The following is a 15,188-nucleotide window of genomic DNA, read 5'->3' on the forward strand; positions in this document are numbered from 1 at the left end:
TCCCCTCCAACACAGACATCAGATGATCCAACTGAAACCTTACCATTCTTCACAATTTTGAAGGCACATCTTTGCTAATATTCAAAGCATTATAAATTTTGTTCCTGTGGTAGTTCCAAGCATAAATATGCAAGTCATAACATAGATCTAAGAAGAAAAAATAGTTAATGTTACAATCTTCGAACAACATTCAACTGAAGACAACTGAAGATGTTCTACCCAAAATGACAGGCCTAGCATAAAATTTTCCAGAATCCCCAGTTTTCAGATTTTTTTCCTATTAGCTGAAGGTCATTTCTGTCATTCATAGGTTCTGAGACACATCCCAAAAGATTTTGAAACATTTTATGGAGATATGAGGCCTACGTAGTGGGCCAGCAATTGGAAGATGGGTACTTAGATTATCACTCAAATCTAGCATCTCTACTGTCACTATGAAGAGTAGTGATGCAGATTCTTCACCAAACTAGGCTTGTTTTATTAGGAATAAGCTTAGGGTTGGGTTGTATACGTGTTGGGCCTTCAGTCCATGTGGTTTGGAGCATATTGGGCTACTTTTATGGGTCTAAACTAGGGGTTCTAAGGTTGCATACGGGATTCAGTGATTTGCTTCCTTTTCTTTAGTTTCCATTTTAGATGGGGTTATTTAGTTTTTAATTTCAGTACCTAAATTAGTTTCTAATTTCAAGTCATTGTTAGTTTCTAATTTCTGTCTAGACTAGTTTCTATTTTCATTAGATTCTAATTTCCAGTTTTTAGTAACTTCTTGTAATCAATTTTTAGTAACTCAGATTTAGCAACTCTGAGTTACTATTACTTGTAAGCCTTCCCCATCATTATTATAAATAAAGGGGAGCTCTCATCATAGAGAGACGATTTTGACAATTAAAAAAAAGAAAAGCTTCATGCTACTCGCTGCCGCTGGGTTTTCTCCATGGCTAAACCTTTGTGTTTGATCAAGGGTTAGGGATTGGTGTGTGATCCAATCGACACTCTGTGGCAAGAAGTCCAGGTGGGTCATTTCTTTTCTGGTTCTCTTATTGGATTTTCTTCTCCAGCAGTACAGGCAAGTAATCTGAATTTTTCTGCAGAAATTTCTGGGTTGGTTTTCTCTGTTTTCCTTCCTATCGGCCTAGCTGTTTTTGGAGAACCAGCCATCCGATGGCCTCCATATTTTGACTGACGGATAATCCTATCCAGAGGGAGGATCGATCCAATTTTGGGGTCAATCAGACCACTGGATCTGCTGAAGTGAACTGTTAAGCAATTCTGGCCGATTGTCAAAACCTGCACAGATTTAGATTCTGTTTTCTGTTCTGTGTTACTGTGACATTCTGGACTATTAGCATCTGTGATCTGAACCTACTGGAGGTGTTATATTGTTATTAAAATTTCTGGTTTAATCCTAATACTGCTGCTGATTTATTTCGCTTCTGGTTACTGTTCATTGAGATCGTTTATCAATTCTGGTTTGTGGCTGAAGTCTGATTTTCTGCTATAAGTTTGCTATTGGTTTTGGTTGTTCTTAGTTTAAAAGTTCCTGCAGTTTGGGGCTGGTTTGGTTGTCAAATCCATTCCTACATCAAGTAGGCAGCAGTGGAAATTAAAGTTGCATCTAATTCGTCATATCCTACAAGTGACTTGCTGATAATGTCTTTGCATTATAAATCTCTTTGCAGTTCAGCATGTCAGGCAGCATTTCAGTTCAATGTGGTGATTTCTGAGCCTTAATAAATGGAAATATTTCTAGGATTCTGATTAAAAATGGTGGGAGAGAAAACATAATCATGTAACGTCTTACAAAACTCTGGTACAGAATTTGAGTTTACCACACCATCCCACACAACTGTTAATGCAACTATTAAATTATAGAATCCCAACATAATTTTGAAAAACTGGGAATTCAAATTACTCACAATTTGCAGCTTGATAGTCTTTCCATCCAACTCCACGGTTCTGATTTTCTGCAAAATGAAGAAATTAAAGGAAATTTCCCCAAAACATAATCCTCTCTAAAACAGTCAAAGATTAGAATTTTTTTAAAAGGGATCAAGGTAAGAAAAAACTTACAAAATCGACACCAATTGTACTAATGTAACTGTCAACATACGAATCATCCTAAAAGACAAAACAACCATTTTCAAGAGTGATGACAAAGAATTCTCATCAAAGTCAAACCCAATATTTCTATATCTACAAGATCAACAGAAGAAGCTTTTCATAGTGGGAATTCTAAACTACAAACTTACTGCGAATCTCAGAAGAAGACATGACTTTCCGACGGATGAGTCTCCGATTAAGAGAAGCTTGAAAAGGTAATCGCTGCCCAACACGGAATATGAAACAGTGTAGCTTATTATATCAGTATAAGAAGAGAAAGAACTGAGAAAAATGGAGAAAAAGAGAGATTAAAAAACTTACTATTCGGTGCCCATGTTTTAAGATTTTGATTAAGATGAAAGGAAAAATATACAGAGATTTTTTCTTGCCTAGGGTTGGGTTGGGTTTGGATTGATTTGCTTTGGAAGGAAGAAGAAAGGAGGTTTTCTTCACCCGTTAACAGATCTCCCACCTTTTGTATCCAATTTCGTCAATTATGTGTCACTCTCTCTCCACTCCACATTAAATATCTGGCCCTTTCTCTCTCCACTAAATATACCTTTTCTTTGTCCATTTTAAAGGCAAAATCTCTTCACCAAAAAAATAAAAAAAATGAGGGAAAATCTTGTTATAATTCTAATCAGCTAGCTTTGATTGCAAAGGAAATTGAAGTAAGGGGATGGAAAATTTTTAAGTTAAAAAAGGAATCTTTGTAATCATTGCTTCAAGTGATATATATAAATTAATGTAATTATTATTTATTTAGTAATGATACATTTTATATATAATAATTTGAGAGAGTTCCGAGAAAGGTAACATGACCACTACACTGCTTGAGAGACAAAGGATTTGAATCCAAAGTTTATCACATTTAGTAATAAGGAAAATAATTGCTCCCTGGTTACACAACCCCTGTGCCAGACACAGAGGGTGGAGAAATGACGACCCCACCCCTGTGAAACCCAAAAAACTCACCAATTGTCAATGCCTTTATGTGCCTACTCGTTGAACCCCGCACTGCATAGGGGTTGTGCGAGTAGGGAGTATTCTTTTCCTTTTATTAATGATAGATTTTACATTAAATTTTATTTTATATTGGATAATGAACCAAAAGGATTTGGACAGAAAGTAAAGTGAAAATTAATAATCAAATATGGAATGATTTAAAGTTAGTGATATATAATCACATAGGGTAATGATTACAAAAGGTGTGGATTGCACTCAATATGCATGTGGATTGCACTCAATATGCATGTAACATGGATGCAACAGTAAGGTTGCTCTATCGTGACCTAGTGGTAACAACAACTGTTTAGCGTAGTAGTGAAATCATGATATGCTGAGCCCAGGCTACCATTATATCTCCTTTCCTTTCTATAGAGTAGATATTGATAAAAAAAAAAAAAAAATGAAAAAATGATTATAAAAGTGTCTTTTTAAGGTCTGAAAATTTTTACTTCACTTCCTTTTAGTTCTCCTACAACCAAACAGAGGAGCATGTACATCCCAATGAATACAATAATAGTTTGCTAATATTATTGTGCCTGATAGGAGTACTAAAGTGGTGACACCTTATGACACTAATCAGAATTGTTCATCTAAAGGTGTCAAAATGGAGCAGGAAAAAAAACGCTTCAAATTGAAGTGGGTGTCACTTATTTTACAAGGCAGAAGAGAAACACACTATTTTAGCTGGCTAAAGCTGTCAAAGCAATGTTTCTAATAAATGTAGCCAATTGTAAAAAGAAATATTGAATTTTTAGTGGAAAGACCATATAAGTTTGATATGTTTAACATGTTTAAATTGCACTAATAAACCATAGTCACTCGGCTTTGCAGTCCAATGCTCCTCTAGTCAGATATTATTTGCTTTCATCAGTTGGTTGGTTAAGAAGTCAGGGATCATCTTAGTATGTAGGAAGTGTACAGCTTTGACAACAACAATAAGAAAAGGTAATTTCTATGACCATTAGGACCCCTCTCCATGCTATCCTCTGCATGAAGAAATGTAGCTACATTACATGTAATGGCCAATATATTAAACAAAACTATATAAAAGAGAAGAACAAGGAATTCATTGATTGATTCACTCAAATTGATGTTTATAAAAACAATGGGGAGAAACATTAGTGCAATGCAAGGCAGTGTAGTTTTTTTTTTTTTTCTTTTAATTATAAGAAAAATAAATTTCAGTAAGAAGAAAAGATTGAATTTACAACATTATAGGAGTGAGGATAAGAAAGAGAGGTTCTCTTAGTGAGAACCCAAAAAGCTAAATGTTTTAGGAATTTCACTACATTATCAGTAGGTTTGAGATGAAAATTAAGTTTGGTCAAACATTTTGAACATATTAAAAAAAAAAAAAAAAAAAAAATCTCTTAGAGAGGCCATATGCACTTCCTAAAGTTGGTCAAAAAGATTTGTAGAGCAACAGGATCAGTCCAGAAATGTAGCCTTTAGTTGATAGTCTGATATATCCCATCCAACAGCCTAAGAGAGAGAGAGAGAGAGAATTCAACGAAGACATCATCCTTAGACTCAATAACGATCTAAATGGACTTTGATACCATCTCTACCACATATCTTGCGATGAATTGCCAATTTGTCTTTCATCAATAAACAAATTACCAAGCTTTCTATTTGACCAACGAACTTTAAATTTAAACACAAATGAATCCATGGTCAAGTTTGCATTTAGAATTCTGTTAAGAGAAGCAAATTTTTCATAATATTATCACTGCCCAAATTTTTCTAAGATCCATGGCAAAATGGTATGAACTCAGGTGGAACATCCATGCCTCTTGGAAATGAAAGAGTTTTTAGAAACTGAAATAAGTAGAGGATGTATTGAAGATGAGAGCACTGTGATCAGATCCGAGGAAGATAATTTGGTCAAAGAAGATGTAGGGAAGATGGACAGCCAGACAACCTTCCTACCCCTGTTTCCTTGACTGTTTATGAACATGGAGGTATTAAAGTCCTTTAAAAAGCGTGGGAGTTTATAGTGAGCATGATCAGTCACCTTAGTATGAGAAATTTTTTATTTCATGACTTGCTTCGACAAGCTTGTCAGAATGATCCACCAATTTTGAACAGTAGTTGACTTGGGTCAATCAAGGAAAATTTGCCCACCAATATTATTTTGGGTAGGGGATCTATACGTTACTCACATGTAATGACATCTCCCACGTTAAGCCAATGGGTGTGCGAGAAGAGGCATTACATGATATATGTACAATGGGGGACCCATGCCAATGGGCGCATGGAAGGAGGTGTTGCATGGTATGTATACAACGGGGATCCATATGGTTAGGGGAAGAGAGAGAGAGAGAGAGAGAGAGTTTTCTTATTATTTTTATGAAAAAAAAATCTTTGAGCTGGCAGTGTAGACTATGTCAACACTAATGCTCTCTACCTCTCTTTTTTGTCACCTCCTTGCCCCTATTAAGGATGTCAAAGTTCAGCTAGAATTGGTAGGAGTGATCAAATCAAATGGTTTAGCTTGAACCAAACCGAGTCCTTATCAGTTTGTTTTGGGGTGGTGTTTTACGGAATCAATAGAAACTGAAACTAAACCAGATCGATAAAATAAACCAACCGAAAACTGAGAGTGGACTGAACCTAATAAAAAAAACCAAGACTAGATCAATATTAACTCGTCAAGAAATATAAAAATTAATAAAAATACAAAAAAATTCGATTGTTTTCCTTGTGTATTCATGTAAAATCGACATTGGATCAAACCAAACTCAATAGTAGTCCTATTACAAATAGATAACATCAAATCGATAATAAACTAGACCAAACTAAATTAAAATCGATTGTTTGGATTGGCTCAGTAGCAGACTGAAACCATTTTACCCCAATCAAACTTGGACCAAAGATGTATTCCTTATAGTGTTAATAGCTCTGTTGGACCAAAAAAACTATACTTATTGCTTGGTTTAAGGGAATAAAACCTTATGCATGTGTATTGAAAGGAATGTGTTCTATGGCCTCGGCCAATTTTCCTACATCTCATCAATTAAAAAGCCAAAATTTTCAAGCTTTGGTCTGCCCTTTATTTTGGGTGCACCAAAAGCGTGAAGAAAGGAAAGGCACTCGAGTTCTAATATACTAAAAGCTCGGTAAGGTGGGGCTTTGTGTGGGATGAAAAAAACTGCTTTCTTTCGGTACATTAATAACATAAATTACAAATAATTGAAACAAGGATTCATCCAAAGACCACATTGAAAGTATCTGGAGAGAAGATTTGAACATTTTAATCTCCATACTATAAGGTCCCAACAAATCCAAAATCCATTGATTGATATGCTTATATACTATTGTTTCATTGTTAGTTTTATTTTTGTATAATACATTAAATACATTATAGACGTCCAAGGTCCCGTAGCTCAGTTGGTTAGAGCGTTGGTCTTATGAGCCGAAGGTCGCGGGTTCGAGCCCCGCCGGGACCAGAGCCCAATTTCTATATAAATTTTAATTTTTGTCTGCTTTTCTATCTGTTTCTTTCAAGAGCAGAAGCGCTCTCTCTCTCTGGCTTGCGTTTTCGAGGATTTGCAGAGGTACTCTTTCTTCCTTTTCACTCATTAAAAGAGACCGATTTTTATTTTTTGTCTGTAGGTTCATAATTTGCTTGTGATTTGAATAAAGCTTTTGCTTCTCCATGGCTGCAGAGATGGAAACTTCAAGCAAAGAGGTCTTCAAAGGTTCACGATTATATTACCAAGCAGTTCTTAATTCATGTCGTCAAAGAGTTATGAATTTAATTTGGTAATTTCAATAATGGGTAGCCACTAATCAAACAGTACTTGCAGCCAGATGGTAAAAATTTCAACATTTTGGATGGCATTGACAAGGGGGGGGAAATTTTGGCATAAATTTCAAGAAATGTTTGGGTATTCATACAGGAATTTACAGATTTTGACCTTGTTTTTTGAAGAGAAATTCCATAACATTCATTCCCCTGTTTCCAAAGAAAGTGTAATGGTGAGAATCCTGTCAGTTGTTAAGAAATTGAAGTATATGTTTATGAAAATGAGTGCACTGGACATCAGATACTGCTTTGTCTCACTATATTGAATTATTGATAATGGTGGTGTTTGTCAATCTAGACATATTTCACTGTGGACCTAAAAAAAATTAATTAGCCCCTTGCTTAAATAAATTGTGCATATGTTCTAAGAATAGAACGGATTGGAGCGTTAGGACCCATGTAGCAGTCCCCATTTAGCTGTGTTCTACTTCGTTACTGTTTTTGTCATTTTTTTCCTTTTCTTTGATCTTGCTTTGGATCCATGTAGTCGACCCCATTAAGTTGGGATAAGGCTTTGTTGTAGTTCTTGTATATGTTCTAAGAAATTCTTTTGATCTTGCATAGTAAGATTAAAAAAAAAATCTTTATAGTTGTAAAGGTTTGAATCCCTTACCCTTGTAAGAATACTTGATAATTACATTCTAATAATCAGAATGAGTTCAGGGTAGGTTGCAGAGTCATGCTAGTCCATCTAATAATCAACTAGTAGGCCAAAACTAATAATAGTATTTTTATTAGTCAGGATAAGTTTAGGCAGGCTGGTTATTTTGGTTAAGAATTGAGCCCCTGGGATTTTCTGTACAGATTTCTAGGATTGAAAATATCGACATATCTGTACAAGTTTATGATCATGCTGCTACCATAATGTTTGCCATGGTCTTTCATCTTTTGAGCATAGCAGGTTATTCTATTGAAGGAATTTATTGCAGCTCATGCTTTGCTCCTGAGACTGCCTTACGACCTATTTTAACTTGTCTTCCACCTCCATCATCTTAGATATTCCCTTTTAATTTCATATTGACCCGATTGAATGGTTGTGATAATCTGATTTACATTACTCTGTAGAGAGACTTCTACAGTTTTCCTAAAAGAATCATAGTGGTGGATCTTCGTCCTTTGTCCTTTTCAAGTTTGTTATTTGTGTGGGTGCTTGGAACTCTTATACTTGAAGAAGTTGAAACTTTAGATTTCCTTCTTCTTTAGGGATCATGTGTCCCCTGGCTTCTATTCATGTGACCTTAAAAGGGCAGCATGAGAAGGCTGCAAGGTTTTGATGATGAAAATGTTATTGTAGACCTTAACTACAGTTAGTAAATACAATAATGGCCTGGAACCTCTGTTTCTTCCACGGTTGGAAATGCATCTCAAAATGAAAACCAATGTGTTTCTAGAGTCAATATGAATATACTGTTGTTCCTATCCGATCTAATTATCCCCTACTCTTCCATAACAGAGGCCTGATTTTCTGACAGGTTAGATGGAAATATTAGGACCTACCAGTGAGCCTCAGGAAGGACGTCAAAGCACTTTGAATCTCTTTGGCGGACATGAGGACTACAATATTTGCACCATGTATTTGCACCATGTTATAGTCAAATATCCAATCAGTTGCTCCTTGTAGGCATGATGTCACAGTGTAGAAGTTTTCTTGTCTTTGTTAGTTTACTCTCAGTCCATACTCTACAGAGGCTATATAAATTTTTTTCTTCTCAGAAGTATTAAAATATGTGACCCCAAGAAGCTTGTCTAGTTTATTTATCAGGCTCAATGGATTGGTTATTCTCTAGTTCTGCTTCCTCTTATAGCCTTTTGCATCAGATGCATTATGGGTGCCTCTCGCTGTAATGTTGACATAAATTTGAAACACCATGGTGTAAATGAATTAGAGGGACATTGGCATAGATCCAGAAGCATGCGATTCTCCTCTCGGTGAATGAGTGCACTAGATGGCTTGGAGGCTGAATCAAGATGATTCTATTGTAAATAATCAATAGAGTGAGTCAATAGCTTATAAAGTGCACTAGTCTTGTTTTTGATTTCTTGCTTCTGGATTACCAACTTTATAAGCTATTAAGGACTCACTCTATTGGAAATTTTGTTTTCTTGTCCTGGCCTGTCAAATGCTGAAGTTAAATGAATTTTGATTTTGTTATATCATTAGGTATAACCTTAGAAACCCCATTGACATAACATTTTTGTTCAGATTGGTATGGGGGTGCTTTGATAATTAGGTACTGTTTCTAGTCTGTAGGATCTTTTTTATTGGCAAAAGGATGTAGTGTTAAGTGCATCAAAGTCTTAAACAGGAAGGGACCTAAATCTGTCCAATCTGGACACCAGCACTTATAATCAATGTTCAATATTTCTGCATGGGAAAGAAAATTATATGATGGTCATATCATGGTAGTAGTCATAAGGAAAATGTTTATTTCTTGTATTTTATCCTTCAATATGACTAGAAATCTCTTTATAGAAATATATTATAGGGCAAGGGAACCCTGCCAAGCTAGCGTTCCCACACCCAGACACAGCTGGATGTGAAAATACCCAGTGCACATGGGGGCAGCTGGGTCTTTTTACACCCAGCTGTGTCTGCATGTAGGGAACACTAGCCTGGCAGGGTTCTTTTTCCTTATATTATAAACGCATCATAAAATTATAGTTGAATATGTCATTTCCTTTGAGTAGTTTGAGGTAGCGAATTCATTTCTCTCATTCTTGTGTCACAATAGATTTTATGAAGGCAGCCGTGGAACTGCTTGATTGGTCCTTCTTAGGTTCCTGGTTGAGCTGGATGATATATAATTCACTAGTGTTTTTAGCAATCGGGGTTCTTAGATCTTATGAAATTTTAATATTTGTTAAATCACATTGGAAGGGAGGGTTCTATTTGATAGCTCTTTTGGTATGGGAAAGGGATCAGTTAAAATCAAGTAAGTTCAGAGGATTCAATCTTGTAGGTTTCTAGATGGAGGACTATAGCTATTTGACCCACTTGAATCCCAATTCTTGGAACATAACTGTATTCTGATCTTTGTATGTGCTTGTAAAGGGCTATTTGACAATAGTATGTGATGCCTTATGATAGAGCTCTAATTATCACGTGGCATTCCTTACTTTATCCTTTCTGATAAGCTTAGATAGAGTTGTTTAAGGTGGCATGACCATTTCCGACGGAGGCATTTAGATGCCCTAGTATGGAGGAGTGACTTGATTTAGATTGAGAGAATCAAAAGAGCCAGGGGCAGGCCTAAAATTACCGTAGGAGAAGTGGTGAGGAAAGACATGTGTCTTAGGCCTCGTCTCTTGTATGACTTCAAATAGAGCTGCTTGGAGAGCAAGGATCCATGTAACCGATCCCATGTAGTTGTTGCAGAAAAGAGTTCCAGAACTACATAAATTGCACTTGACATTTATCCTGAGTAAACGATCCCATTTGTTTCTTTAATTGCAGTATTGCACTTGATGTTCATCCTGAGTAGAGTAGCCATCATAAATTAATCTCACAGTACCGTCACTTTATCTTTCTGCAAGCAGCCTGACTTCTGGACAGAAACAGAGTGTGCAATCAAGAGGGCATACTGTATGACCGATACAAACAATTCTGGAGAAAGCAGTTGATTTTGAAAGAGGAGGTTCAACTGTAATCACAACAATATTCATCTGTTGTGGCTGCTATACATATGCATCGTATATCTGATTTCAAGCTTTCTCAAGGTCTTCTTGATGATATAATAAAGGCAGGGTGTAGATTTCTATGGGGACAGAATTAAAATGAAAGGAAACTTCACTGGTTGGTTAGGATTGTTCGTGTTTGCGAAGCCTTATGAAGGACTGGGAATAAAGGACCTCAATATCCCAAACTTGGCATTGCTGGCAAAGCTAGGATGGCAGCTGTTAACCAAAGTGGATCTCTATGGGCTACCCTTATGACAGATCAACCTACAAGCTTGGTGCTCAGATGTCTCCTTGCACATCCCGCTTGGTTGATAGAGATTTGGCTACTCCAGAGGTGGTGTAGAATTGTAAAGTTCCACCCAAGGTGAAGTCTTTTCTGTGGAAGGCTTGTTTAAGGGCTATAGGAGTGATTGATAATTTGAAGGTGAAGCACATTGTCAGTTAGAAGTGTGTCTTAGATGCGTGGACAAGGCCCTGAGAGTGGAACATGCACTTCTTTACTGCTCTTTGTCTCAGCAGGCTTGGTTTGCTCTTCCCATTTCTATAAGATCTTCCATAATCCTGAGCTTATATTACCCCTTGAAGATTATAAAGTGGGTAGAGTCCCCAGAACTACCAAAAAGGAGCAGCACAGGTTCTTTACTTCTCATGCTATCATTTTCTGGGAGATATGGAAGATGAGGAATGCAAGAGTATTTAAAACCTCATTACCCTCATTCTGGTCATGGATTTCAGTGGTGAAACAAAATGTGGAGGAAGCTCTCTCCTTGATTCCTCAAACTTTTGTTGGTCGGGAATTGTTACTACTTACTACTGTGGAGCCCACCCCACCTCATGATGAGTCCTTTATTATCTATACTGATGCTGTCTTATCTACCCGTCCCAAAGCAATGGGGTTGGGATGTATCATCTTTGACCATATGAGGAGACTCAGATTGTTGGCTACTGATCACTTAGTTTTCATGCCTGCATTGGTGGGAGAAGCTTCTGCCATTAGATTGGCCTTTACTGCAGCTTGACATGCTAGACTGACTCATATCACTATATACTCAGATTGTCAGTTGCTAGTAAAGAGCTTCTTTTCATCTCCTTAAACATCCTTCATCTATTATATTCACTTTAGCCATGGACATCTTGAAGCTGAAGACTGACTTTACTTTTTGTACTTTTCTGCATATAATTAGGTCTGCTAATGTTTTGGCCCATTCTATATCTAAATGGGCTTCCTTCCTTCCCTTGTCAAGGGTTTTGGGAGTTCTCTTTTTCATATTGTACAGCAGTTTCTGCCTGTTGAGTCCTATAAATCCACCCCTCCCCCCCCCCCCCCCCCAAAAAAAAAAAAAAAACACAAATATTGGAGACCCCCTAATATCAGCCACTGTGAGAGAGGGGACTATAGGAAGCTCTTGCAAAAAGTGAATGAGAGTGTAGAGGTGCTTAATAGCCGACACCATTTAGTTGGGATAAGGCTGAGTTGTTGTTGTAGAGGTACTTAAATTGGATCAATAATTGACTTCTAGGGATTCCTTCGATTTCCATCAAAGCACTTGGTTCGCTATTCAGGAAGAAGAAGAGGGGCACATCCTTTTATCTTTTTTCTCTTTTAAGGAAAAGAAAAGAGTTCTCATTTATGGGATTATTATGCGAAGAAATAGCGTAAGCCTTTTTTTGGTGTATCTTCCCTTACTGTGGCGCAAACTGTGTTCATAAGCTGTTTCGGGTGAGATATTTGATCTCTTCTACAAATATTCTTATGTATCAAGGAACACTGTATTTGTTTAGCCAAGAATTTTCCTTAAATCAATTTCTTTTTAATGCTGGTTTCAAGAGAATCCATCTAGCCAAGGGTCAAATTGGTAAAAAATTACTATGATGCATTTATTGAAATCACAATAAAGAGAGGGAAATTTGAAGTATTATGGTTGATAATGCCAATGGTTGCCTTGCTTGTGATTGATGCTTCTTCTTCTTCTACTTTGCTTTGGGCTAAATGATTCATTCCTTGTAAACGTGTTTATCTTGTCATTCGCTTTCCTCATCAAATGGAGATGATTAAGTCCCCCCTCCCCTCCTAGGATCATCTCCCCACATGGGGATGGGTGGGGACAGATCTGGACCCTCCACGAGGTGTGGGTCCCACACTCCATGGAGGGTCCAGATGTGTCCCCATGTGGGGAGCAGATCCAAACTCCTCCCCTTTCTTTTTCACTTATGTAGAGAACATAGGAACCACCAGAACTCGAATTAAAAATACAGGCCCATTTCCATCCTCCCAACCCATAGCTTCAGAGCCGTGCTACCCAGAAAACATGAAATTAAGGTTGTGATTGGTATGTATTCTTGGAATAGATTCTGGGTCTAAAATACATTTTGAAACCTGATTCTTCTCTATTTTCTTGCTTTAGAATGCGTTCTAGATCTAGAATAAATTCCAAGATGCAGTATGTCACAACTACATTGAATAGAGAGATTACAATTTGGGAGGAAGAAGTTGGAATCACACTTGAGTCACAAGAAACCCAAGTCTGCATGGTTGCAACTAGATTAATATAATTCAGAGGAACCCAGATAGTAACACATCTTCTCTTGAATCACATTATTCCTTTTATGCTTATACATTGGCTAAAATAATTCTGTTTCCACCATTGAAAGGAGAGATGAAAAACTCACATTATGATCAATTGAAAAGGTTAAGGAAGCAGAGAAATAGAGAAATAGAGAAATAAAGAAACAGATAAACAGCAGAATTCAAATTGTAAATTGATTCTCATCCATCCTACTAAGCTCTAGCCCCAAAAACTTTGGAACCCAGATCACTTGATCACAAGATGAAACATATACCAATTGCATTCTTCATCCCCAAGAAACTGAATTTGAATCTGTCGTCGCCGCCGGAGTTTGATTCAGATTAAATACAATACACAAATCATTCTGTTTTCAACATAAGCAAACAAATCAATCCTTTCTGTAACATCTTCTTTAGGTGGAAGGGCAAAATGGCCTGCCAGAGTTGGCTCTGTGACTAGGAATTGTGAAGTACCTAAGGAGACCTTCTTGCTCCTTCATGTACCCTTCACACAAAAAGACCTTGGAGAACATATCCTCCACATCCCTGTTCACATCATGGACAAAAACATCAGTCTCTCCTTCCTTCCTATTCCTAGCCATCATTCCAGCAGTATAGATAGCTCCCATTCTCCCTGGTGCATCGTCATGAAAGCCCGTTGGCGCATCCACCATTATCAAATCCCAGTCTACTTTATAGACCAAACTTGGCAATTCCTTCAACATAAGCTGACACTTAGAATTCTCTGCATCACTCACAACTGTACAATCATTTTCCTTACCAATCCTCAAGAGGTTCTCTGCATTTCTCACTTTGGTTTCATACACAACATGATAGGCTTCTAAATTTGGAAACTCCTGTTTGATTAGCTTGATCCATGACTCATCTTCATCGAGAAAAACAGTTCGGCCACCATAATTCAATGAACTCCAGAGGAGGCTGTCATGGCCAAGGCCAAATACTAGGAAGTTGCAAGGGGACTTCTTGTCTAGGACTCTAGCTGAGACTGATATCTCTTTGGATGTTTGTTGTGGGGTGGTGTTTGATGTTGAGTAGTGGATCAGAGCTTGGACTAATGACTGTGGAATCCTGTTAACTGTTTCTGTTGATTTGATTTCTGCCATGGGAGATGATTTGTAGTTCTGGGAAGGTGAGAAGCGTGATCTGAACATCAGGAGGAGGAAAGCAAAGAAGAATCCCATGATGAGAAGCTTGATTTGAAGAGGCAATTGGGTTGCAGATTTCATGTTAGGAGTATGCTTCATCTGGTTTCCTGAGACAATTTTCCAGTTTGGGTTGGGATTGGAAGTACTGTACATAGAGGAATTGAAGAGAAAAACAGGGGTAGCACAGAGAGAGATGGGGGAGAAGAAGGTAGGGATTGGTTTAGTTTTCAAAACAAATAGGGCTTAGTGATTTTATTGTCCACAGCATATCTGGTGAGGTTTAGGTATGTGAGACAACTGTTAAGTACTCTATAATTGGTTGGTAACATTGGTTTGACTTTATTTATTTGAGCTAATACAATGTATTGAAAAGGAGCACAGCCATGGTATTCCTCCTCTGTTTAAAGCATTGGATTGGAATCTCTTGGTAGTGAGATTGATAGGATACACTGAGCTTCCATGGCAACATATAAGTTCCATGTCTCTCTAACCCTTGGATTAGAATCCTTTGTCTTATTGTACAAGGGTGAACCATGTGGCCATGTAACCTCCATTATTAAAAAACTATTTCCTTTCTCTTTTTTATTTCAAATTTAAATTATAGTCTTATAGGTTGGTGCTATGAATAGTGTGATTTTCTATTGTTCTTTGTAAGTGTGCTTGGTTATTTAAGAAACGGCTGTGATAGAATAGACCCATTATCCACATGAAAATCCATAGACCCTGATCACAACCACTGATGTGAAATCTTTTAATATACAAAGTGATTAACATACACTATACATCAAGGGTGATCCACCTTTAATCGATGACCATTGGATCAGGATCTTTTCCCTTCATTGCAGAGAATAAAGAAGGATAA

At 37.2% G+C, this 15,188-nt stretch overlaps 1 protein-coding gene, 2 long non-coding RNA genes and 1 other non-coding gene across 6 annotated transcripts; 2 read left to right on the plus strand and 2 right to left on the minus strand.

The window, feature by feature from the left end:
- Positions 1–1,899: 1,899 nt before the first annotated feature.
- LOC122072752 lies at positions 1,900–2,657 on the minus strand. Its single transcript, XR_006138579.1, has 4 exons — positions 2,422–2,657; positions 2,250–2,322; positions 2,071–2,118; positions 1,900–1,964 (listed from the first exon to the last, which is right to left on the minus strand). It is a non-coding gene; the product is annotated as an uncharacterized LOC122072752 (long non-coding RNA).
- Positions 2,658–6,483: 3,826 nt separating this feature from the next.
- Positions 6,484–6,557, plus strand: TRNAI-UAU. Its single transcript has one exon. It is a non-coding gene; the product is annotated as a tRNA-Ile (tRNA).
- Positions 6,558–6,560: 3 nt separating this feature from the next.
- Positions 6,561–12,337, plus strand: LOC122072915. Of its 3 annotated transcripts, none has more exons than XR_006138608.1 (3): positions 6,561–6,665; positions 6,777–6,809; positions 10,454–12,337. It is a non-coding gene; the product is annotated as an uncharacterized LOC122072915 (long non-coding RNA). The 3 variants fall into 3 exon arrangements; XR_006138607.1 differs by having other exon boundaries at positions 6,601–6,665; positions 6,777–6,873; XR_006138606.1 differs by lacking the exons at positions 6,561–6,665; positions 6,777–6,809 and adding an exon at positions 6,933–7,089.
- Positions 12,338–13,161: 824 nt separating this feature from the next.
- Positions 13,162–14,593, minus strand: LOC122073432 (glucuronoxylan 4-O-methyltransferase 1-like). The gene has a single exon (XM_042638016.1). It carries the CDS (start codon positions 14,477–14,479, stop codon positions 13,574–13,576), a length of 906 nt encoding a protein of 301 aa, XP_042493950.1. The 5' UTR covers positions 14,480–14,593; the 3' UTR covers positions 13,162–13,573.
- Positions 14,594–15,188: the final 595 nt, after the last annotated feature.

The sequence above is a fragment of the Macadamia integrifolia genome, chromosome 3 (assembly GCF_013358625.1).
Source record: "Macadamia integrifolia cultivar HAES 741 chromosome 3, SCU_Mint_v3, whole genome shotgun sequence".
NCBI lineage: Eukaryota > Viridiplantae > Streptophyta > Magnoliopsida > Proteales > Proteaceae > Macadamia > Macadamia integrifolia.